This window comes from Paroedura picta, chromosome 3, assembly GCF_049243985.1.
Source record: "Paroedura picta isolate Pp20150507F chromosome 3, Ppicta_v3.0, whole genome shotgun sequence".
Classification (NCBI taxonomy): Eukaryota; Metazoa; Chordata; class Lepidosauria; order Squamata; family Gekkonidae; genus Paroedura; species Paroedura picta.
The window spans coordinates 21,441,750-21,468,755 of NC_135371.1; the positions used below are offsets into that span (position 1 = coordinate 21,441,750).

The 27,006-nt window shown below is 43.9% G+C and overlaps 1 protein-coding gene across 1 annotated transcript in view; it reads right to left on the reverse strand.

Annotated features, from left to right (window-relative positions):
* PRICKLE2 (prickle planar cell polarity protein 2) overlaps nt 1-25,861 on the reverse strand; it is a 319,076-nt gene extending 293,215 nt beyond the window's left edge. The window contains exons 1-2 of the mRNA XM_077325062.1: nt 25,694-25,861; nt 25,068-25,153 (exon numbers count right to left, since the gene is read on the reverse strand). Coding sequence (XP_077181177.1) covers nt 25,068-25,153; nt 25,694-25,735 — 128 coding nt within the window. The 5' untranslated portion in view covers nt 25,736-25,861. The remainder of the gene's footprint in view (nt 1-25,067; nt 25,154-25,693) is intronic.
* Nucleotides 25,862-27,006: the final 1,145 nt, after the last annotated feature.

Here is a 27,006-nt window from a genome sequence, read left to right on the forward strand (position 1 = left end):
ATTCCACAGTAAAACCAAATACCAGAGCATTGTCCTAAAGTCACTGGCATGATGTCACTTCTGCTGCCACATGGGCTATATGGCCTAATCCTTCTTCTTTCTACTCAGATAAGTCCCCTGCAATGACCAACTGACTGGTGGCTGGATGGCAAGACCAACAAGAATTCTACATTAACGTTACATGTGAAAATATTAAGCTGCCATCTGCTGAGAACAGCCATTGGTCTAACAACATCATCACTACCTGCTCTAACAGGAAGCAGGTCTCTAGGGTCTTAGGCAGGGAAAACCCATTCTGATCACCCCACTATCTGATGTCTTCTGCAGTAGGAGACAAGGATTGAACCTGGAACCTACTGCATAGAAAGTTAACATTCTCCCCTTTAGTCATAGCTCCACACCCTAAAAAATCCCAAAACTGAGGTGGTTTTTCACAGACAAAATACTTACACTATTATTAGAATTACACTGGGGAGAGACTCTTAGAGCTGCCTGCTGAGACATATCATCCACAGTCCAAATTCTACTTTATTACGGGTCCTATCCAAGCATCCATGAATGGAAGGCACAGAAAGGTTCCCCCACATTTCCTGCTGTTGCTGTAGCCCATTCCAACTCCCAGAAAGGTCATTTCCAAAGTCATGGGGCCTGCATGGAAGAACAGCCAAACAGGCTGGAGTGCAACAGAGAGGAAGGACAAGAGGATAAGAATCACCCCTCCTCTCTCCAGAAATCAGAAGAGACTTCAAGAACTAAGAGGGACACAGGAAAACTCTGTACCATGTGCGATACAGACCTATACCGTCATTAACATATGGCTCTACTTTTTGGTCCACATCTTTCCCCCTATTTCCTACCAAGCCAGCTCCTAGCTGTGTTTATCTTCTTTGCCTTACCTCTCTCTCCTCTATTAGTTTTCTCTTCTATTTTAAATCCACGCAGATTTCCCCACATGCTCAGATCATCTTTCTTCTTTTCTGCTTCCGCTAGTGAAGCTTTGCTCATCTTCTGGAATTCTCTCCCTCCTGGCACATGAACATCGCCTTTGAGCAGCACTGTTAAGCAACGGTTGAAGGCATCACCACATAGCTGCCATTCTTTGCTTAGTTTGTGAACACAGCCTCATCTGTTTTTAATATGTAGTACAGTGCTAAGCTTTTAGTTTAGGGACTATGTAAATAACATAGTGCCAGGAGTGTTAAACCACAGACTGGAGATGTTGCTAGCCACTGCAACGCCCTGGACTTTTCCTGGAAAGCAAGTCCCACAGAGCTCAGTGGAACTAACTTTTGAATAAACATGTTTGAGATTAGGCCGAGAAGCATTTCAGTGCAAACTGTACGTCAGGCATAACCAAGCGTTTGCGTCTTTGCAGCCTTCTATCCGCCCAGATGCCGGAACCTACATTGTTATTATACTGACACCACCTAGAGGGTCTGTAAGACATTGCAGGTAGTGCAAAATATTTCTCATTGCTTTCTGTTTTAAATAGTCAAAAGGAGTGTTATGCTCACCAATAGATAATTTTAGAGGCTCAGAGATTCAGAACCAGAAAATACATTAAATTTGTCACAGGGCTTCTGTGTCAAGCAGACTTTGTCTGGCCTAGCCAAAATGTATAGACCAACATCATTGTGTAGATCTCCACCCAACATATTATGAGTTTTCATACACTGTGCCAGCATCCTGCATAGTGCAGGGGGTTGGACTAGATGACCCATGAGGTACTTTCCAACTCTATTATTCTATGATGATTCTATGATTCTTGAAGGTCATACTAAAGCGATCTGTAAATCCATGCACCTAGAACATATGTTTGTTGCAGCCCTTCTTAAATATCAGAACCAGCCTCTGTTCTCCCATTTGGCTGAAAGACAAGTCACAATTCCGAAAGGGTCTTGGCATAAACTCTTTAAACATATTTAGAGATGCCTTGCAGCAAAACAAGAGAATTACCCAAACAATAAGTTGCTTGACATTCTGTTTGTTGAGAGGATAAGCAGTATATAACTGCTTAAAGATGTGCATTTCTGTATTCGTTACATGTTTTACTCAGCATCCCCTTCCTCATTGTTTGGTTTCAGGATAAAACTGGTTGGTTTGGAGGCCATAGTGAGTATTGTTCCAAAGGATTTTAATTGTGACTCACAGGGAAAAAATGATGAGCTCAAGGAGGAGAGAAATTTCAAAGAATCATCCATGCATATATATCTAGACTTGTAACTTTTTAATGTAAACCTCAGAAACAACTGGTAGAAAATGCTAGCTTTATAGCCAATCTCAAATCCCAGCAATAGTGACTTGGAATCTTCTGTTCTTCAAGCCATAAGAGATCCTTCCTTATTAGGATCACACACTGAGTTGCCTCGTGTTATTCTGAAGGAAAATTGCCAACGCCTTCAGATAATCTGGCTTCCATATGTTTAGAACAGGATGGGGGTAGGAAGAGGAAGTCACTTTGTTTTCCTATTTCTATCACTCTTGGTACATTTCCTTGATGGTACTCAGAGAATCCCTGCTGAGTTTATGAGCATCATCTGTAGCAGATGAGACTCAATTTGTTTCTATCCTGGTAATTTGGAAAGCTCTGCATGACTGACAGAGTTCAAACTATATCCCAATTTGAGATATGGCCCCTTTGTGTTAGGAAGTACATGGGAATAATTCAGTACTGATTATTAATAATCTTCAGAGCCTGGATAGAACTCTAAGGAAAGAGTTTCCTGTATTACTTTGAAAAAACCTGCACCTTAGTTCTTTCCTGTTTTTCATTGTATTTAACCTTGGAAGTATATTGCACCAAAATCACAAACAAATACCACTGATGTTAATGGAGTATCTGCAACCAGATTTTCAAGCAACTTCTGATTATTTTATCATACATCTGTGCATTGTATAATAGATAGATCCTGCAGATATTTCCATTATTATTATATACTCTCATTTTGTCTAATCCAATTGCAGGCAAAGAAATGGGGCATCTTGAAGACAAGGTAAGGATTTCTTGAAAGATTCCCTAGGTATGCAAATATATGTCAGGGCTCAAAGACTGAGCATGATCCTTGTCCTCAAAATGTTAAGAATCAGCTACAAGGAAGGGAAAAAAAACAGAGGAAGGTCAGAAAAGTGGCTTGCTAATTCTCCTAAGAAATTCTGATACCCTGGAGGAAGAGATGCGGGTTATGGAGCAGTTGCTTACTGCCAGTACTCACAACTCCTTGCCAAATATCTGAATACTTAAATCCAGAGCTTTGAACCATGAACAAACAAGATAGAACTTTCAATGAACAAGGTTTGTACAAAAATCTGGAAAAAGGGGGTAATGTAGAAGGGGTTTAAAATCCTCAAAATAATAGAAGCAGCACCTGTAACTTTATTAATTAATGCCTGAATCAGAGACCCTTGTGGGGGTTTGCTAGGCAACCACTACAGTATTGCAAACCTTCAAGTCTTGGTTTCCGTCAGTAAAAGACAGTGGGAGAGGCATGGCTCTTTCCAGAACTGTTTTGGGGTTCAGGGAAGGCAAAGAAACAATAATATGGAATGAGAAAAGGAGATGCCCCCTAATGCCTTTGTGGATCTTCCCCATGTAATATATATAGGAGACTGCTAAATGTTGAGTAACAGAAGAGTTTCAGAATATCAATTTACATCAGGAAATTCGTATTTGAATTATTTATCTTTGACCATCTGAGAAAACTGGGGTACAAAATTTCTAAATAAATATAATGTAGCATAGTAATATATTCTCTTATTCCTTAGCACTTTTATTTAGTTAGAAATAAAGAACATAATAGATGTTTTACTATTTTCCTTCCCTCTATCTTATTTGATGTTTTCAGAATTTTACAGGTTCATGTATTTCTATGAAACATTGTGTTTCCTTGTCTTCTTTTGTGATGCATTATGACATTTTCATTTTGTCTGCAGGATGACAACTAATTAAATTACATATTTAAAAAAAACCCAAGGTCTAGACTTTGATATCTTTGTCCCTTTTAAACCAGATCAGTTACTTTTAGTCAGTGACAAAAATCGTTATCAGGACATTAAGATTTTACTGAAGTATGAAGTTGTTACTTCTGAAGCGGCAGAATTATTCATCTGAAAGGCTTACAAACCGAAATACTTAAGATCTCAGAACAAAGTCTGAGTCTGGTGGCACCTTTAAGTTCAACAAAGTTAAGTTAATTTAAGGTAATAAGCTTTCATATGCATGCACATCATCAAATATCTGAAAAGGTGTGCATGCACACAAAAGATTATGCCTTGAATAAAACTTGTTGATCTTAAAGGTCCCTCTGGACTCCAAGTTTGTTCTGCTTCTTCAACATGGATATTCACCTGAATATCTTATTTATTATTTGGTAGATTTTTATACCCTCCAGCAGACCTTCCAGTTGTATAATAAAATTCTAGCAATTTCCCCTTGTTCCTGTGGTCTTTAACATAGAAATTAGGGGAAATGCCTCTATCATCACCTGGAAGTGGCATCACATCCACTTCAACCCCACCTTCCCAGGCCCCACCCTCAAAATCTCTTGCCATTTGTCAAGGCAGTGCCGGCAGCCCTTGATATGAACGTGTGTTGGGAGAGGGTTTCTGTCCTCTAGGCCGATGGTCCCCCTGGCACTGGGCCACAGCTCCCTGCCTCCACAGGGCAAACGCGCATTCATGGCACTTGCGCCATGCACGGCCGCAATGTGCATGCGCAGCAGCGCATGGCACAAATGCGCATGCACGACCCGTGGCATGTGCGGCTGGGCGATTGCCCTCCCCGCCACCGGTCCGCAGCCTAGAAAAGGTTGTGGACCACTGCTCTAGGCCAGCTCTTTCTCTTCCTCAGGCTTATATACCTTAATGCTTGTTGATCCACCAGCAAGAAAACTGAAATCAAACTGAAATTTCTAAATGGGTATAATCATTTATTTGCCGCTTCCATGGTTTCCCAGTAGGCCCGCATTCTGGACTCTTAAATTTAAGACCAGTAGCACCTTAGAGACCAAAAAAGATTGTCAAGATATCAGCTTTTGAGAGGCAATTTCCCTTTGTCTTATCTGAACCAATATCTCACCTTACATTTTAAAATATGTGTTGCATGGTAGCAGTAGGAAGATTTTAAGTGCTATAATAAGGACCACTCTGACAGTACTTTCACACAAGGCAAAAAATCCATGGCTCTTATCAGATGGATCATAGACTGTAGGAAACTGGCCCATTACCTCAAGTATGTAATGTGAAAAAATTATGTTGTTTAGTCTGGCACGGAAAGGATATGAGATGACATCAGAACCAATCAGGGCTTTTTTTCTTTTTTATTCCACACGAGTCAGTGTGAAAAATACATAGGGCATACTGCTTTTCTCTGGAAGCAAAGTTTATTTTTTTGTTAAACCACATCCCCTGATACAGTGCATATACAATGGGACAGTAAAGGCAGGGCAGGATGTCTAGTGTAGAGCAAGGAATTCTGTTTCCCTAGTTTAAGTACCTTGTGAAGCCTAAGGGACCCATGTTTCCTAACGGGTGCCAACGAAGCAGCCTCGGCTCCAAATGTGTTGCAGCAGCTGTGGATTTGTTGAACAATTGATCTGAAAAGTAATTTAATCAGGCAGTTTTTCAGAGCCTTTTAAATCCTTGAAATGTAATCCAGAGTAACTTGCAAGAAGTCAAATATTTTAGACAGAGTTTCCTTGTATTTGCCTAGCACCAAGTATGTACAGCTCTTTTGTCTCTCACACATTAAAAAATAGTATTTCAAGCCATTTAATGGAAATACTGCAATGCAATAATTTATTATTATTACATAAAAATATGATCACAGAAAACTAATGGGCTTCATAGTTTACTGACTACTGTTCCTTTCTAAATATTTTCTTCAGAAGCAAACTACACAATGTCATTATTTTAACTCTGTATGCATGTATGTGTGTATATATATAATATTTGCATATATATACACACACACACACTAAAAATAGTCACTGAAGAATTCAAAACAAATTCCATCTAAACATCTGGAAGAAGTCCCTGACAGTTAGAGCGGTTTCTCAGTGGAACAGGCTTCCTCGGGAGGTGGTGGGTTCTCCATCTTTGGAGATTTTTAAGCAGAGGCTAGATAGCCATCTGACGGAGAGGCTGATTCTGTGAAGGCAAAGGGGTGGCAGGTTACAGTAGATGAGCGATAGGGATGTGAGTGTCCTGCATAGTGCAGGGGGTTGGACTAGATGACCCAAGAGGTCCCTTCCAACTTTATGATTCTAAGAAGGCTATGGTACCCTGTGCTCTTTCCCCAAACTAAAATGCCTTTCCCCAGGCTACTTCAAGTTTTGATTGGGCACTTGTCTTTTTTCTCAACTAGGGCTTTAAGTACTTTTGGATGAGGCAAGCAGCAGTGGAGAACAGGGGAGGCTTAAACTCCCCCTTCCCCCCAATTCAGAGCAACTCTCTGCAGTTGCTTTTCAGGCTCCCAGAGTTAGGGAAATCTATTCACAGAACTCCCATGTCGTGTATGTTTTTGGCTCTTTGTATCCATTTTCAAAGTCCTCAGAGGGGGCTTATGCAGTTCAGAGGCACAGCACAAGGTTTTCACAAAGAAGGAACAGGATCAAAGTGATTGCAGTGCTAGAGATGACTGCTGCTGGAGAACCCGTGTCACTGGACAGGGTCACTACCAGGGGGTCTGCATGTTACAAGGAAGTCTGTAATCCCCATGACTCTAGATTTATACAGCAACCATGAGAAACATATATCACCACCACAAAGGAATGCCGCTCCCTAGGTGAGACCTGGGGATCCCCTGGAATTATAGCTCATCGCCAGGCTACAGAGTTCAGTACCCCTGAAGAAAATGAATGCTTTGGGGGGGGGGGGTTCCATGGCATGATACTGAGGCCCCTCCCTGCCCCAAATCCCACCTACTTCAGGCTCCACCCCCAAAGTCTCCAGAGATTTCCCAACCCAGAGGTGGCAACCCTACTGCCACATGCATTAACATCTTACATAATGATCCGTGGGTGGTATTGAAGGTATTGTACAAGTGGTTTTAATGTTATTATTTATTTAATTTCTATACCATCCTCTCAGCAGACCAGCTCAGAGTGGTGTGCAGCATCAATATTCACATAAATAGTTTAAAACAATTTACTGCTTCAATTAAAACAGTTAACATTGATTTAGCAGCAATAGTTCAGGTTTTAGGTCTTAGTGCCAACTAGCAAAATCAACAGTTCCACTTAATGACAGTTCTTCCAGAACTAGAGCATACTCGGGGGGGGGGGGGGCTCTTTCTAGTAGGGAGGGCCCTGTCAATGTTATTGTTTCACTGGCTCCAACTAAAAGCCTGGTGGAAAAATTATGCCACTTCCATCAGGGCCCGGATGTGTTCCGGGAGCTCATTCTACCAGGTGGGGACCAAGATGGAAAATGGCCCTGGCCCTGGTTGAGGCCAGATGTACCTCTTCGGGGCCAGGGACCACCAACTGATTTCTGTCTGCAGAGCGGAGTGCTCTCTGAGGAGTATAGTTAGAAAGGAGGTCTCTCAAATATGCAGGCAACAGACCTCAAATATAGTGCCATGCAAGCCAAAATATATTTGAACTTCCTCAGCCAGAATTAACACAATGTCAAGCACGAATGGTAGCTGGGAAGGGTCATTCCGTTACAGTTACTGTTTCACAATGTTTCTGTTGAAATATTCTAGTTGATATGCTATATTTGTTGTGATATCCTATGTAATTACCCTATTGTGTTATATGTAAACCGCCCAGAGCTATATGGAAGGGTGGTATAAAAATCTAAATAAATAAAATAATAACATTGGATTGCCAGCCTCCAGGTGGGTCCTGAAGATCTCCGGCTTTTATAACTCATCTCCAAACAATACAGATCAATTCCCCTAGACAAAATGGCTGATGAGGCAGTGTACAATGCTGAGGTTCACCCTCTCCCCAAACCCTGCTCCCCCCAGGCTCTACCCACCAAAATATCTTCAGGTATTTCCCAAACCAGAGCTGACAACACTGCATCACCCTAACTCAGACCCTTTTAGGGATGTAGTACCCAACATGTCAATGAGCCTCTTATGGCGCAGAGTGGTAAGCGGCAGAAATGCAGTCTGAAGCTCTGCCCATGCGGCTGGGAGTTCAATCCCAGCAGCCGGCTCAAGGTTCACTCAGCCTTCCATCCTTCCGAGGTCGGTAAAATGAGTACCCAGCTTGCTGGGGGTAAACGGTAATGACTGGGGAAGGCACTGGCAAACCACCCCGTATTGAGTCTGCCATGAAAACACTAGAGGGCGTCACCCCAAGGGTCAGACATGACTCGGTGCTTGCACAGGGGATACCTTTACCTTTACCTTACCCGACATGCCTCATGCTGCTTTGGACTCAGAACAGCAGCAGCTGAAGCAAGGTAAGATTGGCAGTTTAAGAGGATGTCTCATCATTTTTATAAAAAACCTAGAAATGCGATGTTTAAAGGCAGAAATGTCCTAGCCAGATTACACGTGACGGACACCACAGGGATGCTGTGAAAAACAGCCTCCCTGCGGCAACGATCCCTGGACAGCCCCTCACAGTTGGAAGCCCTCACTGCATGACTTAGCCCCCACGCACACAGATTGTGAGGTTTCTGACTCTTGTTCAGAGTTTCCTGCCGCTGCTGGGAGTTTGTGTCACGAGGGTGACTTATGAAGCAAGCCTTTGCAAATGTTACAGGCTCCGTGAGGATCATAAGCCATAAGGGGAGGCTAGTTTTGGCAGCACCCCTATGGTGACTGTAATGCGTGCTCCGCCCCCAAAGCAGTCCTGGGGTAACATTCCACACAAGCTTATGCAGAATGGAAGACTGAATTGCAGAGCACTTCTAATGCTGGAAAGCTGTGTCAAAATGATTGCTGTGATAATAATAATATAGGGGAGATGCTTCTCAGGCAAGCACCAGAGGAAAGGATGCAAGGGCTTGATGGATCATCCGATTTGACCTGCTGTGAGCACTCAACAGTGTTTCAGACCAGGAGCCTGTTTCCTTTGATTTTCCTTTACTATTCAGAAAAGCCTACACACAGCCCTTTCTCTCTTCTTTTCCTTTTTTTGAAATGCAAGAGAACGTTCAAGAAAACCTCTTGTGAGTTCCGAACAAGAAACTGCTGAGGGGAAAGTGGCACACTAAACCCAAATTGTTTATGTGCATATTGATAGGTTGCTGCAATTTGCAATTTGTTATTCGCAACTTCTACAAAGCTCAAAGGGTGGGTGGGAATGCAGCCCCTGAATCCTGCAACTGCCTCCAGGGGTAGTCAAACTGCGGCCCCCCACATGTCCATGGCTGGCAGGGGCTCATGGGGATTGTAGTCCATGGACATCTGGAGGGCCGCAGTTTGACTACCCCTGGTTAACCTATGAATAAAAGACACCTGGTTCTGGTCCCCAGCTTAGAGCTACAGGCCTCCGGATGGCAGATGGGAGACCTCCAGGACTTACAATTGATCAACATACCACAGATATCAGTTCCCCTGTAGTAAATGGCTGCTTTGAAGTGGCATTATACTCTGCTGAAATTAGGTCCCTCCTGGCAGCCAGTGGAAAATTTGGGGGGTGGGGGACTTAACTGGGGGCAGGAGGGAGGCTCAGGCGATATTAACAGTGACGTGGCTATATCACTTCCGGTGCACTTCATGGTGACACTATAGTTAAAATGGCATCTAACAGAGTTTTTACCAAAATTTCCAGTGTGCCACTGTGACATATCCAATAGGATGACGTCACTCCTGACGCATGCCCAAAAGTGATGGTGCCATGTCACCAGTGAAATGGCCTGGGCGTCCCCCAGCCTCTAACCCTAACTTTCCCCAGGCTTCATCCCCAGTTCTCCAAGAATTTTTCAATCCAGAGTTGGATACCTCATAAACAAGCACTCAAGTTAAAGATTTAAAGTACGGCATAATTTTTTTTCCAGGGAAGTTAGGATTCTGGAACAAGAATAGGTAATTCTTTTGGGCCGAACAGCCAACACAACCCTCCCACTCCCATCTATTTGTGACAGTGCTGTGCAAGCAAAAAAAAAAAAAAAAAAAAGGGAGAGTTACAGGGGGAGAAAGTTAGACCAGTGGTGCAGCAGGAGCTGCTTCTCCCTGTTCTACACCAACCAACTTACCATGAACAGAAAACATGGTCTTGGCATCTTGTCTCTGCTTCAGGTGGGCTCTTGCAATGGAGGAAACTGTTCAAAACAGAAGCACCTTGGGAAACCAAACCCACTTTATCATTCACTGGACCTCTCTGCAATTCCAAACTACTTTTAAATTGTTCAGTGAAATCAAGGCAACCTTAACAGACTGTTCCAAAACATGTTAATCATGAAAATGAACCAAGTGCAAATGTGGGCGAGAAAAATTACAGAAATACTGGCAGCATATGGTAGCAAAAATTCAGAGGATTTTTGCTTTTCAGAACTAGAAACAATTGATTCATCATTCACAGCCATTAATCCCTTTGCTACCCTGAACAGTGATCAACTAAGTTTCTAGATTTTTAGAGGAAATCTAAAAACACCAACATAAATTTCATAGGATACATATTCAAAAGGGTTTTATAGGAGATAAGCCCCCCCATCATCATCTGGGTTGCAAAATACTGTACAATTTTAATTAAGGTCAGACAACTTAGTATAATTTCTACTGTATAGTTTTTAGTTGTCAGTTGATCTGTTTTGTTAATTTTCTATTTTTTACTGTACACTTATTGTTTTAAAGTTTCTTGCTATGGCTGTCAAAAGCATTAATAAAAACTGATTTGATTAGATATGTGTCAGGTTGTGGCAGGTTGTCTCGCCACTTCCTACACCCACACGGGAGAGCATTTGGCCTGGTGTGCCTCATTGCCCCCAATTTGTGCTCCTGAACAGTGAAGTTCCCAGTACGCAAATGGTCAAAGAAACGTTTGGCTCTAAATACTTGTATACTATCCCTATGTCATTGCTTGTAAAAGCCTTCGAAAATGGACCATCCAGATCCTGCACAGAATCTGGGGTAGATATAAATCTTGGCGGCAGCAGGTTAATTAATGCAAGAAGTATCTTACTGATACCATGGAGCTAGAATGAATGAACACTACAGAATGCAATGCTGCAGTTTCTCCAAGACTGTGCACTCTCTCAGAGTCATAACTATAACGTGTATGCAACAAATTCAACTAATATTGTAAAGCTGAAATATTAAAATCAGGTGAAAGCCTTTCGAGTCATGACGGCGCATCTGCACTACATCAAACATCCATGCTAAGATGACTGAACTCCCCAGGCAAAGAATTCCCTTCCCACAGAAAGCTAGAAATCAGTATGCATGCTAGGCTACTTCAGTTCTCCCTGAAGTCTACTTCTCCACATGTGGGGAGTGGCTTGTATGGAGGGGCATTAAGTAAGGTAAGCTTGCACACATAGATTTGCTATATGAAACCATAGTTAGATTCAAGTCCAGGGACCAACAAGCATTTCAGGGAATAAGCTTTTGAGAGTCAAAGCTTATCCATCAGACAGGAGTAGGAATCTGTGAGCCTTTTTCTTGGTCAGAAGGTGAGAGGGCTTGTGAAGGATGCAAAGGTAGATTAGAGCGGCTTGACTAAAGCAGAGGGGAAATACTTGGAGACAGAAAATAAGCATCTGTGGTGATATATGAATCCTACATCTTTCCTTGGAGGGGCAGGGGAATCCAAATTACCTCTGGAACTACATAAAAACCATGGAGAGTGAGCACAGGAACTCCAGAATTCCTAGCTTGGTGGCAATATTATGCTTATGATGCCTTGAATTTCAGCAATGAATTCTTGATCAAGCTGTGATTTCAAGAGCATATAGCTCTCTCTGCAAAATGCATGCAAGTGTGGGAGAACATGAACATGAAACGGAACACTAATGTGATTTTTTACACTTGCCAGTCAAAAGTCCTCCTCAATATCATCCTGATATTTTAAGCGACTGAAAGGACGGAAATATAACTATGGCAACAACATTTCCAGCAAGAGAGATGATTAGCGATTCAAAATATGCCATCAGGAACAGGCACACACAAACATAAATTGATCAGAAAAAGCTGTTCATTCACTGCAGTATCTTCCAGTTTGCAATACAAGCCGAGGTACATCCGACTTTCAATAGGTCCCGGTTCAATAGGATGTTCTTAATCAAAGACTTCAAGGGAGCAAGTACCACTGGCTGCATTCTTCCAGCTAGTAACCATTTGTTGCCCTTAAAGGTTTACATATGCATCCTAATTGCATTAAGGACAGGCTGTAAATTCCTTTCCCCATTCTCTCCTTAGACCATTTGTGTGTGTTTGTCTTTAAACCGGCTATTTGTGGAGAGGGGAGGACATTATGCAAAAGGCACTCCTAATAGCCATTCAGTCCCCGGGCTCCAGTGACAGCTTTATTTCAGGCCCAAAGCTTGTTAACAAGTTGAATGGCCAGCAGTTTAATACCATGCAGATCTGATTAGAAAACAGCAACCAGACTCCCAGGAAGAGTTAGCAGGATTTCACTTTCACACTCAACACCACCCTTCCTTCGCCCTAAGTGCCAAATGATTTTAAATATCCAAAGGTTTGCTGATCTGTTGAAAATGCAGGATTGCTTCAAGTAAGAATAGCCCCTCACCTTTCCCACAGGTGCACAGATTAATATTTCAGCACCTTGCACCTTTTGGGTCAATATAATTTGATGGAATCACGGGCATTTCAAATAAGGCAACATTTTGTTTGCATGGACAGGAGCTGCCAATCAAAGCAATACGACTGAGCTGCTGATTGACATGTCCTGACGTCAACTGTGCAGGCTGCAAGAGCCAAGTTTCAAGAACAAAGGACAAGACAGGATCCAAGCCTGGGTAGAAGAAACTTTGCTAAACATCCATGTGCGGCAAGCACATGAGGCTGCGAGCACATCACCATAGTACTGTCATGTACACTATTTCAGAAGTAAATTAGATTGTTCCCCTTTCTATTTCATGATGAAATTAGTGCTACATATTAAGAACACCATTTATAAGCAGTCACTTTCAGATTTTCAGCATAATATTTTAATATCCCAGATACACAGGAAGTCAAAACAAGGATTTGTATATTGCTCACGATCAAGAACTTGCTTGCCCAAAGGGCAGAATGAAATTTAGATGGTCATAATGATGGGGAAGACCTTTAATTCATTGAGTGGAACATCTTTGCATTCAAAAATCAATTCAGTCTCCTAATAAAAACAGAACATTTGCCATCTTTGAAATAAAACAGCAGCTTCGTACTATCCAAAGTTTACTGATTGGCCGGAGACATCCGGCTTAGCCTCCTCAGCATGCAGCCTCCGTGCCTGAAAATTATGATGGCTTCCTCCATTTCTGGCACAACGTTCGAACTGTACATCAGCGAATTCCTAAAACAGGATTATGAAATAATGCCTAACAGAGATGCCTAAGAGAACACTTTCCCTTCATCCCAGTACACTGTCTAAGACTCTGATTTTATAAGACCAAGTGAGAATACCCCTTTAATAATAATATCCATGCAATGCCTCTGGACAATAAAGATGCACAGCAGGTGTTCTCACTGACAAAAGTAAGTGAAACCTGAATCAAGTCTTCTTTGAAAGGCTTGCAAGGGTTAGAGTTGTCAACCTCCAGGTGGGGCCTGGAGATCTCTCACTTTTACAACCAATCTATAGCATTATATCACGTAGAGATCCCTTCCCAAACCCCACCTTCTCCATTCTCCACCTCCCAAATCTCCAGATATATACTAAGCCAGAGCTGGCAACCGTAAAAGGCTTTCTTTTTTAACCCACACTGTCATGCATGGGCATGTTCAGTATTTCATTAATATTTAGCCTTGAGTTCTTATTCCACACTGCAATAATGCTGGTCATCTCTTTTCACTAGATAACTGCTCTAAAGACTGCTTGTTTTTTAAAAAATGAGAAAGCTCTAAGGGAAATCCATTCCAAACCCACCCGCTTAAAAAAAATCACACAAATCGATATTTTAAATGGTTGTATCTGAAGAGAATGCATTTAGTGTTAACATTATTTATTTATTTATTAAAACATTTACGTTTTGTCTTTCCTCATGATTCAAGGCGGCTTTTAAGAGATGTTTTGTAGAGTAAAGAAGAAAATAATCAAGACAGATCATCAGAGCACCTTCTACAACTCAGGAAAAAGATTCGTAAACGTCTCTTCTTATGTCTGTGGATATTTAGAGGCCATGAACTTGGGAACAGAGACTGAGATCTCATACCTGGGCCTGAGATTTGCCGGTAATAAATGAAATCACCTCTGCCCCCTTTCAAGGAGGAACTGTCTGATAACACTGACATGCCTTGCTTGCATGAAGGGACTCAAGTGCAAGCTGAAATTATTCGATCCTGACTTTCGATCCTGACTTTCATGCCAAATTGAAATCATACGCCATCTACCTTGGCTATTTCCTGGTGGAACCAAGGAAGTTTACATGAAGAGAAACACGCTACTCGGCATGTGTGAGGCAGCTACCTTCGAGCTCACCCAAGATCTCAAGGCTCAAAAAAACTAGAAGAAGCATTGCATGAGGCCATCATTGGCAACAGACCAAATGGCAGCTTATGTCGCTGCCTGCAGCAGGCTGCTCAACACTGCAATTTTCCCAGTTAAGAGGGAATGGCAAGAGCCCGACTCATGTGTGGCCTTCAGGATGAGCGAACACAGCAGCATCTTTCTGCTAGAAGGGAACTCATGTTCCAGATGGCATTGAAAGAGGCTCTGGCAGCTGAAGTGGCCAACTGGACCACGCAAGAGGTCTGCCGGGCTTGGAGCCCACCACCCAAGCCAAAAAACTCCTGAACCAGTCCATTTGGAAGACACCAAAGAAGTAGAAGTAGCCCACTGTGACAAGAAACAATCCCTTTCACCAGTTACAGGAGAAACTATCAAAGATGCACATGCAAATTCCAGGGCGCCAAATGTTTGGCTTCTGTTCAAAGAGGCTAACCAGCACCACCTTCATGTACTTGTCCTCGGGATAGGGTAAAAAATTAGAGTTCCTGGCATACTGTGATGCATGAATGCCAACAGAGTCAACTCACCAGCAGCACAGACGTTGGTCCAAGACATCCAGTTTCCACTACAAAACAAAATCAAGGTCAAAGTCCAGATCCAGGGGACACCTTGCAAAATGTGCTCAGAGTTCACAGCCAACAAGTCTCTAGGGCACTACAATGCCCTACCAGTGTCTCTGGTCCTCGATCCAGCCTGTTTGCCCTTCTGACTGAAGGCCAGGCATGTTCCATTCACACTAAAACCTAAAATCAATGCTGAACTGGACTGCCTCATCAAGCAAGGGATACTCACGCTGGTTCTCCATGCACGCTGGGAGACCCCTGTTGTCACTCCCCTTAAGCCCAATGGGGACATCAGAAACTGACTACAAACTGACTACAAAGCCCTGAAACAACATGCATAGCCTTGCTCTGTTAGCTGGTGGGAAAGTCTTCTCCAAGCTTGACCTCATCCAGGCTTACCAACAAGTGCCAGCTGACAATCCCACTGCCAAGGTGCAGACAAAAATGCACAGAGGGGTGTTCTTGGTCAAAAGACTCCAATTTGGCATCAGAGTCACTCTGGGAATTTTCCAAAGTCTTATGGAAGATGTACTTAAGGTTCTTCTGGGCATTGTCCTGTATTCTGATGACATCCAAGTGTCAGGCAGCTCTGATGCTGAACTTGTAGATCACCTATGAGAAGTCCTGTGCCATTTCCAGTCTGCTGGGCTTAGGATCAAGCATGAAAAGTGTCACCCCTTGGTACCATTTGTGGAGTTCCTCAGGTTCTGGATTGATGCCAACAGTGTGCAGCCCAGGACATCCAAAGTAAAGGCCATCCAGCAAGCCCTGCTGCCTCAGTTGAATCATGATACATTACGATAACATTTATTGTAATAGCCAAAGGCCATTACAAAGCACAATTAAAACAATAAAGTACAAATGCAAATAAAACAATATTTCTCCAATACTGCGTACATAAAATTGTAAACATGGGCTACTGAGTTACAATTAGAAAAAAAATGGTGTATCAAGATGGAGACTCCTGTAAAAATGCTTTAGTCAAATGAGATTCAGCAAACCCCTCATTTTAAATATTTGGGCATAACCTTTTCTTACAACAATTGGGTAGAGCACAGGAGATGAGTTATAAAATCTATTAAAAGTCAGCTGGCACTGCTATCAAAATTCTTCCATTGTAAAGGTGATGAGAACCTTCCAGCTGAAATGAAAGTGCTCAAATCTAAAATATTGTCTCATCTTCTCTAGGGGGTCCCAGTGTGGATTGAGACAGTAAATCAAGATATTGAAAAACTCCAAGCCTCTTCCTTGCAGTCACTGTTCGGAGTGCCGAAGTGTGTAGCCAATAAAACCCTGGTTGCAGAACTTGGTCAGCACCTGATTGCAACAAGAGCATGGAAGCACATTTTTAAGTACTGGCTTGGGTTGTACTTTAAGACCCGCCAGGGGAGTCTATTCTCCAATTTACTGGAAGATCCCTTTGGGTCCAACTGGTCAGCATCAGCCCAACAGAAAATAGCAATAACGGGATAAGATCTATCCTTTCTGATTGGACATGATGAGAAGTCAATATTGCTGCAGGTTGTTCATAGATTGGAGGAACTGGAAATTCAGTTTTTGAGTTCTGAGGCAGTTCATGTTCATGTTCACCAGGGAATAATAACAGATTATAGAGAAATGCATCCCTTTCTTTTTGTGTTAGACAATTCTCTTTCACAAAGAGCATTTTTGCTAGCCCGAATGAACATCTTTCCATCTAGCTTAACAAAAGGCAGGTTTAATACGATCCCTGTTTCCCAAATACTGAGCCTTCATGGGTGTCTCACTCCAGATATATTGGATCATTTAATCTAGGACAGTCCTCGTTTTGAGAGTGGTCACCCAGTTCGGAGGGCTAATAATCATACATCTAGATGGGAAACACTGTATTGGGATAGCACTGAATGAGAAGAACCCTGTCAAAATTTGTGTGATTGCACTAATCTTAGTTCAGATTTTAGTTGCCAATTTGGAACTGATGAATGATACAATTGCTGTAAGCATACACGATTGTAACTGTTTTGTTTTGCAAACCTGGTTTCGCACCATGACTGTATTTTACTCGTTTTATTCTTCATTTTTGTTACACCAATAAAAGTTTTATATTTGCATTTGTAAATAAATGCAATTTAAAATTCTTTGTCTGATTTTTGAAGTTATTACAGGAACTACCCAAGCAGTTGCCTTTCTTGACTACAGCTACCCAAAACCTTTTGTTTGCACTCTCTCTTCCCTGGATTGAGTTGAGACACCCTACTTTGTTCTCTGATAGACTTTGTGGTTGCCCCTGGACCCCTCAGGTCTTGGGACAGACTCAGGCGTGGCTGGCTGCAGTCTACCAGAGGCAGTGATGGGACAGTCTAAAACTGTTTTCTAACTTGTGAGCTCTTCAGGGGTACTCTGAGGGGCAGTGGAACAGGCTGAGGGGTGATTCTTTGCCAATATCTAGCCTCTTGGGGATACTAGACCTGCAATATAGTCTTCACAATCCATGGCCCCCTGGACACAGTTGTCTCTGACAATGGGGCTCAGTCCACATCTGCTGAGTTTCAGGGCTTCATGGCTGCCAACTCGATAAGGCACATAATGTCGACACCCTTCCACCAACTTCTAATGGGCTGGCAAGCTGGCAATCCTCCCAAACTGACTCAACCCCGACTTGACGTCTGATCAGCCTCCTAGTCAAGAGATACCTGCTACTCCCAGATCCTTTGCATTGGACATGATCTTCATGAGTAACTATGGTAGCAGCCCAAGCTGTATTCCAGCAGTGGTCTCCCAGACAATGGGACCTGTCTCCTACCAGGTCCATTCACTAGACACCCATGCTTTTCACTGGCACATGGACTAAATGAGATGGCATTTGTCCAACACACCCAAATCTACAAAGGTCTCAGCAGCCAACCCAGTGCTGGAACTGTCAGCGAGAGAACCTGCTGACACTCAGGAAGGTGTGACAGCCAGGAACATCACAGAGATGGCAGAACTGGAAGCAGCGCTGTTGCTCCCCCCCCAACACACACAGTTGCTCAGAGCCCAGCACGAAGCACCCCGATGATACTCCATTGCTCGCAGCACACACAAGCTAAACCTCAGCATTTGCAGGTCTTTGTGTGCCAATTGTTATGCACATATTTAATAGGGAGAGGGGTGTTGTGTCTATGGAAATTTAGAGACAGTGGCCTTGAGAACAAAAACTGAGATCCTAAACCCATGTCTGAGATTCACTGGTTCCCAACTTACAGCCAATCAGTGAACAGACTTAAGGTCCAATCGTGGGCCTCCCTTAATGGCCAATCACACGTCTTGGTGGGAGGCATGAATGTGTATAGACCTTCCTCAGCTCTGGTTATCTGTGTTCAATTTATTCCATTTCCAGTAAAGTTGTTGACCTAGGGAGCTGAGCCTCTGTGTCTTACTAAACTAACGAGTTTAATATCCCCTTTGATCTTTTACCCAACTTCTACCATTATTAATATAAAGACTGTAAAGCCCATACATGTAAAAAAAATCACAGCTAATCGCAAACCATAACATCACACATAATGATAATAAATGCACAAAGCTTGCATCAGCAGCTTGCATGCCTGGATTTTTGAACATATTGCAAGCTTACTCCCTAAGGTACGTTACAAATTCCCATCTTTGTAGCCCCGAGTCTAAATTATATTTAACAGCAAAACTATGCCGTTAAAAGATATGAAAGAAAGATTACAAAATCCCAGTGGCTAATTGATCTAGATCTATTTCCTTAAGCTGTATGTTCCCTTGGAAGACGCTGCTTTCTTTCAACCGTATGAAGCATTTTAACATTGCTACACAGATTCCACTTCCTTCAGAAATGCATAAGAAACTTAACAATTCAGGAGGGGGGGAAACTGAACTGTGAAGAGCCAAAAAGATCTTTCCAAACTGACTGGCAATGAAATGGCAAATGAGATTCAATGTCATTAAATGTAAAGTGATACATATTGGGGCAAAAAAAGAAAAGAAAAGAAAGAAATCCCAACTTCACATAGACACTGATGGGATTTGAAATAGCTATGACTCACCAGAAAAGAGATTTTATGCTTGCAATAGAAAGCTCCATGAAAATATCAATTTACTATGCTGTTACATTGAAAAGCATTAGGAAAGACACCAACATTACTGTAGAATCATCAGTACCATACTTTATATAAATATATGGAATGATTGCATTTACAGACACATGCAGTTCTGGTCACTGAATCTCAACAAGGTAGGAAAACGGGGAAATATACAGAAAAGGGCAACCAAATTGATCAAGGAGACAAGGCTGCTGGTCTCCAGTTGGTCAGAAATCACAAAGAATCCTGAACAAAGGCTGAATAACGTACAATACATATAAATAGGAAAGCAATGAAAAAAGATTATTCTTGTCTCTTTTCTAATGTGTTTGTAGCCTTCACCCAAGCACCCTCTGGTAAGAACTGCTTTCAGAATGTTTTCCACAATGGCAAAGACATCACGAGATGTAATAGAATCTGGAGTAAATTTCAAACAGTAAACACAAATTTCTCAAAGGTGGTATCATAGAAAATACAAACCGTAAGTCGCCCTTTTCCAACATTCTATGACCAAGAGGGACCTGCTTTCAGGAAGGCAAAAAGCCTAAGTAGAAGTCCTCCCAATTGGTGACTGGTCTCCAGGTTATATCACTTTCCCTGGAGAAAAATGGCTAATTTGGAGGGGGAACTTCTCATGCCCCCTTCTCAGCTTGGTGTGGTGGTTAAGAGGAGCAGCTTCTAATTTGGCAAGCAGGGTTTGTTTCCCCACTCCTCCACATGCAGCCAGCTGTGTGACCTTGGGCTTGCCACAGCACAGATAGAGCTGTTTTGACCAAGCAGTGATATCAAGACTCTCTCAGCCTCACCTCCCTTGCAGGGTGTCTGTTGTGGGGAGAGGAAAGGGAAGACAATTGTAAGCCGCTTTCAGACTCCTTCGGGTAGAGCAAGGGTAGTCAAACTGCGGCCCTCCAGACATCTGGAGGGCCGCAGTTTGACTACCCCTGGGGTAGAGAAAAACAGCATATATGAAACAACTTTCCCAATCCAGAGCAGACAGCCTTAAAGGTGAAGCACTTTCACTATTAAAATCAGAAGTGTTTGTGGGGTTTTTGTTCTTAAAAGACAACAAGGGTTGAGTGAAAGAGATAGGACTGAGGTTTATAGACATGGATTCAGCATTTTACTTGTCACCGTGAACACGGTGATCAGTTCTGGAGCTGGTGAAGCACAGGAGGGCCTCTAAAGTTCAGGAAGACAAAAATAGGGCCTGTCTCCTTTCGCCAGCTCTGTGTTGAATAGGAGGATGGGTGATTCTCAGCACAGTTATGTTGAGCTTCAGAGAAGTTCTGAGTGCCTCTGAACCAGAGACAAGACTCTGCTCCCTCATTCCTGGGAACAGCATGCTCAGCAGTGGTCAGAAATGTTGGATGGCTACCCAGGCCATCCTAATTTCATAGATCCATGTATATAATAATATCATATGACTTGGAAAAGCAGACAGTTTCCTTTCTACTAGATGTTGGGTTTGTCTAATGAAACGAATTAGCGACAGATTGAAAACAGACCAGAGAGAGAGAGAATGTAATCATGAAGCACAAAGTTAACAGAATTCACTTCCACAAGATTATGGCAATGGCCACTAGCAAAAGTCCTCATTGGCCAATAGCAGGGCATGGGAGGGGAGCAGGACTGCCAGCTCCAGTTGGGAAGCTCCTGAAGAAAAGGAAGGACAGGGAAATCAATGGAGTAATGTCAGAGCCCACCATCAAAAGCACCTATTTTCTCCATAGGGACTGATCGCTGCAGCCTGAAGATGACCTGTAAGTCCAGGGGATTCCCGGGTTTCACCTGGGTGTAAACTGCATGGAGCTTTTATTCCAATCCCAGGTTGATTCAGTCCCTGCCGTCTACAGGGATTGTAATTTCCGTCTAATGTGATTTCCGTTTTGATTATGGGTGATTTAAATTTTTCTTCTGCAACAAGGATTGATCTGGAGTGATCCTACCTTTATTGTGTGATATCTTAGAGTGCTTTCAATGCTCAATATTTTTAAAATCGAATTGAGAAAGTAGGCTCCATGGTAGAGAACCCCTGATTGGCCAAAGCTGTTAATGTGACAAGCTTGCCTTAAAGGAGAAACCCCTACTTTCTCGCAAATTCTGTTGGTCTTGGATTTTTTTTCTTCCTCCTCTGCCTTCTTCGATCCTCTTCCCCTCCTCCAAGAAAAGAAAGAGGCTCTCTGCTTGGCTCCTCTCCCCCCCTTCAAGAAAAGAAAGAGGCTTGGCTCCCCCACCCCTTCTGAACTACCCTAACCACGTGCAGAACACTTTCCTGTTTCAATGGGGGGGGGGGAGAGGAAGACCTGAGTTCAAATAGATCTGAATTCAACCGGATTGACAATGGAATAAACAAAGTGCAGACTCTCCCCTGGAGGCTGGCACCTGTAGACTATTGACTTAGATTACTTTAAAATGAGATGAGATAAATTCACAAAGGTTAGATCTAGCTGTATGTGACAATTATGACGTGACCACCATTTTCAGGAGGGCAAGCTTTATCAGTGCTGTGGCGAGCCAAAGGTCGCCCAGCTGGTTGCATGTGGGGGAGCGTGACCCATCTCGCCAGATAAGAAGTCCACACTCCTAAACACTACACTAAGCAGGGTGTTAAGGCCTGAACTTCCACAGTTCTGCAGGACCTGCTAAAGGGAGCTCCTCCACCAGGTATTTGCTTGAGGACGACCAACTTGGAACACCTGCTGGTCCCCCCCCCAGACACCCTTCCATGACTAAACAATTTCATCTCCCCAGTGTTGTTGTTATTCATATTGTGTTGTAATTGTTACCGATAGATTGTTGTTATGTTCTATTGAAAATTGTACAATGCTATAGATAGTCATAATGATCCATGTAAATTTATGCAATGTTCCATGTAAACCGGCCAGAGCCGTAAAGAATGGGTGGTATAAAAATCCAAATAAATAGACGGACAGATAGATAATGGTGCTTCTGTATTCAAACAGAGGTGGAAGGAACACATGACTCTTAGAACTTTTGTCTCACTCTCATCACAACCTGAGATTTGAGATTTCTGAGTACAGCACACGTCACTAGAGCTGCCAACTTCCAGGAGATGGCTGGAGATCTTCAGGTGATAGGGATCAGTTTAACTGGAGAAAATGGCTGATTTGGAAGGTGGGCTCTATGCCATTATAACCTGTTGAGGTCCCTTCCCTCCTCGAATTCCACCTTCCACAGGGTTCACCCGCCAAATCTCTAGATATTTCCCAATCTGGAGCTGGCAACATGTGCCACTCAGTTATGTACAGTTATTATAACCAGCAATAGTCTTGGTGGTGGGATATATACCAAATAGTCTGTACTTACCACAGGACTGGTTCAAACATCTATGTCCCTCACTGTATATGTGAATTAGTCATTTGGTCACAGATATCTCCTTAAATGACTTCAGAACATAGGGGCTTGGATCCACCAGAGAACTTTCACAGGTAGAAGGGCTTCCATCCACAGAGTGTACATTTGTCACCTTTCCCTGCTTTCTGCAACCCAAAATTCTGCTCCCATGGACAGGAAACCTCTTAAGAGTGCTGCGGTGTATTGTAGGCTGCTGCAGCAGGTGAGAAACACTCCAGTAAATTCAACCCACATTCTCCAGTGGAGTCTATACACAGCTACCAGCAATCAAGTGTATAATAATCATGAAGTGAAATCAATTTCTAGCCCAGGGTGAACAGTACTTTCCCTGTATGCTACATTCAGAGTGGCACTATAAAATCCACCAAACAATTAGAGATGGATGCAGGTGCAGGTTTAAATTGTATGAAAAACCTAATGACATCTTTAAAAATTGAACATGATTTTATAATCCAGCTGATTCATATGTTCCCCCAGCTGCTATTTTTGCATGGTCAGGCCCACACAACACAGCTACGTGTACGAGAATAATCTGGGATACGTACAGAGATGAAACAGAATATGACATGGAATTCAATTTGGTGTAAGCACTGATGGCACTGATGGTAATATATATCTGTAGCTATTGGTAGCCATTATAATTAGTTGCAGGGTTAATTTTATTTGCAATATTAATATCCTACTTTATTTCCTTGGACTCAAGGAAATGCCACAATGGCACACATGCACAAGGTTCCTTAACACAGTAAAAACAGTTCACAGATTTTAAAACAGACAGCTTAAAAACACACAGATTAAAAACACAAAACCCGCCAAGCAATTCGTCATCCACCAAATGCCCCCTGAAATCAACATGTTTTACACACTTTCCTAAACACAGCAAGGGAAAGAGCCCTCTGCACCTACTTTAGTAGTCCAAAAGTTAGAAAACTTGCAAAAACTATGCAAGAGTTTGATGAGGAATTGTTTATTGCTGATGACAAAGCTTAACCCATTACTTTTGAAGCTCAGTAGGGTACAGTGATACTGAATCTAATGGACTATCATTTCTACTCTAACCAGGGGAGAAGGAAGAGAAAGATCAAGAGTTAGGTGAACCAGAATTCTGAAGGCAAACTGCCTCTGATCTCAGAACAACAGTGCTGCTGCAGTCCTACATAGCAATCTAATATAACTGGCATCCCAAAAGCCAGATGCAGCAAATGGCCAGCAGCCTATTGTGCAGTACAGAAATCCACAGGTCACCCCATGAGCTAAAGAAGTTGTCCACCCCTACAAAAGTAAGGCAGGCACAAGATGGAGATGCACACAAAAGAGATTCTGAGAAAACACATGGGATGTGAATCCCGATTAACATGCTTGAAACCAATGAAAACACCTAGCTTAGAAAAATGATAGAACTTTCACAGGACAAATGTACAGGTGAGCTTCTGGACAATGCGACATTGCCCCCACTTTTGTTTTTCTGCTTAAAACACGCACAAAATGGATCCATTCAAGCTTGCACTTTAGACAGAGACAAAGCTGCGTTTGCCAGCAACTGTCCAGTGAAGAGTTTACCTGTCTGATAAATGTTTCGCACATTCAACATTTTGTAAATCAGAAATAACATGTGTAAATTGTAGGTAAATCCAGAAAAATGGCCATGAAGTCTATCACTCATTTACTATTGACTTGGATAACATGGCGTATGAGAGAGAGACCCAGGAACAGAACAGCCACAGTCATCATGCAAGCATGATGGTTGTAGGCAGGCAAACACCACCTTGCTCGTGATCGTTAAAGTACGCTGAAATATAGATTCCCTTGAAAAATGATTACACTCTTTTACTAGTGCAATTGCTGAGGAGACAGCACAAAAGGATCACATTAGAAATCGCCCCAGGGCAATCTGAATTGCATGCCAGCAGAATACCCTGCAATTTTGCATGCCACCACTCTAATCACATTCAGAGGATTTGTAGCCGATTGCAGAAATGCACCTTTCATTCCTGGCGAATAATTGCGGAGATCCACGGATGGGGAGGACGGAAGCACCTGACTATAGCTTCAGGGTCTCTGGCTGTTCCCTTATCCCCCAGGGATCCTTTCTTTCATTTTCCTCAACCAAGCCAGAAGAGACTCCGATTCTGTAAAGTTCCACTGTTTTTATTAGGTGCCTTTTCAAGTCCCAAGAGGATCCCAAGATATTAAAACAAGAAGCCAGGATATGCAGACAACAAAATAAATACAAAGTGGGCAGAATTGTCTCGAAAATTAAACCTGCCCTGAAATGTAGGTTCAAACAGGAATAGGTTTAGGACCAGGCTGGACGGTCAGAGGGAGAGAACAACCCTTCCCGACTCTGACCCAGCAGCATATAAGTCTGGTTAGGGAGGAGAAGTCCCAGGGGGAGCAACATCCCCCCCCCCCAACTTGTGCTTTTTCCCACCCTCAGCATGCATTGTTTTCACAACTCCTTGGGGTGCGTGAAATCCCCATTCCCTTACCTCCATTTATGAAGCGCGAAGCCGGGACATCGGTCACCACACCTGCCGCAAGGCTTCCCTCTTTCCAGCTCGCACAAGGCGGTCAGCTTGATCAGTTGATTTTTTTTAATTAATTAAAAAAAAATGGGAAAAGAGAGAAAACCACATGCTTTATCAGGCAAGCCTGAAACCTAATGGGTGTTACCCACACATCAGCTGCTGGCAGAGGAGTAGCCCTGATCTTGGTTAGGAGCCCCCTTATTGACAAATTGAATCAATTACTTCATTAAGAAAGAGTCCATCCCTCCTTAGTAGGGGGAAAGGGGGGGGGGGCTCAGGCATCATGCCCTGACTCTATGCTTTGGACAAAGGGAGCAGCGAGCCAGCCCCGGTGCTTTGGGCCGGCGACTGCAGGTGCTGGCGCGGAGCAAGGGTTGGGGGAGTCGGCCGAGGGTCAGCCCCGAACTCGGGGTTCCGAAGCGGTTCTCCGCCCCGGCCCGCGAGGATGCCCTGCTCGCAGGGGGCAAGGCGAGAGTCAGGCGTAGTTGGCGCCAGCCCGGCCACGAGCCCCCGCGCGGAGCCGCAGGTCGCCGGCCACCGCCACCCCTCCCCGGGACCAGGAGAGAGGAGAGGAGCGAAGCACTCACCGATCTGCTCGAGAGCCGCTTGCGAGAGCTGCGGCTGAACATGGCAGCGGCTCCCCGCCGGCGCAGAGCGCCCTGGACGGGTGGCGGAGAGCTTGGACGGCGGCTGGCCACGGAGCGAAGCGGCACCCGGAGGGAGGCGGCAGCAGCAGCAGGGACTTCGCCGCCGCGCTCAGCAGCTGTTGCCGGCTTCGCGCCAGCGCCGGGCTTTTGCTTCGCCCTCGCCCTCCTGGGCGGGCTCCTCGGCTGGGCGGCTGCCGCCTCCCGCTCGCCACGCCCGCCCCTCAGCCCGCCCCAGGTTGGCTCCGGCTCGCCCTCGCGCCTCACGTGTCGGCTGCTGCGGCGGCTCTTCTCCCCTCGGACGCCCCCCCAGTCCTGCCCGGCGGCTCCCTCTACGTGCCTCTGCGCCTTCACGCGCCCCAGGTTAGCGCCCGGCCGCCTCGCGCTCGGGGAGCCCCTCCTCGCGTGCTTTCATCCCCCCGCGGGCCGCTCCCCTTGTGTTGTCTCCGGGCTGAGGGAAACCGCTGGCCTCGTGCTCCCTCCTCCCCACACGCAACCTGTTTCCCTGACTCTACTGCGGGCCTCCTTCAGGCAGTCGAGGGGCGAGGGCCGCTCTACACACCTTCCCGAAATCGCACCTGGCAGCTCCCCTTCCCAAGGTGGAGCTGCTTGTCAGCCGGCTGGTTCTCCCACACACTGTTGTTCCCACACCTCCTCACCTGCCCTGGCCAGCCGCTCTCATAACCAGAAGAGTTACTCAAAAATAGAGTCCAGTAGCACTTTTAAAGAGCCTCTTGTGGCGCAGAGTGTTAAGCAGCAGAAATGCTGTCTGAAGCTGTCTGCCCGTGAGGTTGGGAGTTCGATCACAGCAGCCAGCTCAAGGTTGACTCAGCCTTCCATCCTTCTGAGGTTGGTAAAATGAAAACGCTGGAGAACGTCACCCCAAGGGTCAGACATGACTCGGTGCTTGCACACAGGATACCTTTACCTTTAGCACCTTTAAGACCAACAAAGATTTATTCAGGGTGTGAGATTTCGTGTGCAGGCACTGTTCCTCCACTCAAAGTACAGTTCAGATTAAGTCTCGTGTACCTGCATCCACAGTTTCATTTCCTCAGAGCCGTGCTTTAACATTTTTCAACATTCTGCCCATTCTTCATTAGGAACAGGACAAAATAAATTCAGTTTAGGGGAAGGAAATGGTTTAACACAGTCTCTGGTTTTCCTTATGGGTGTTTTAGCTATGAAGGATGCCAGCCTCCAGTCCAGAAGGCCTCTGGGGAACCCCTGGAATTACATCTTCAGACTGGCTGCTT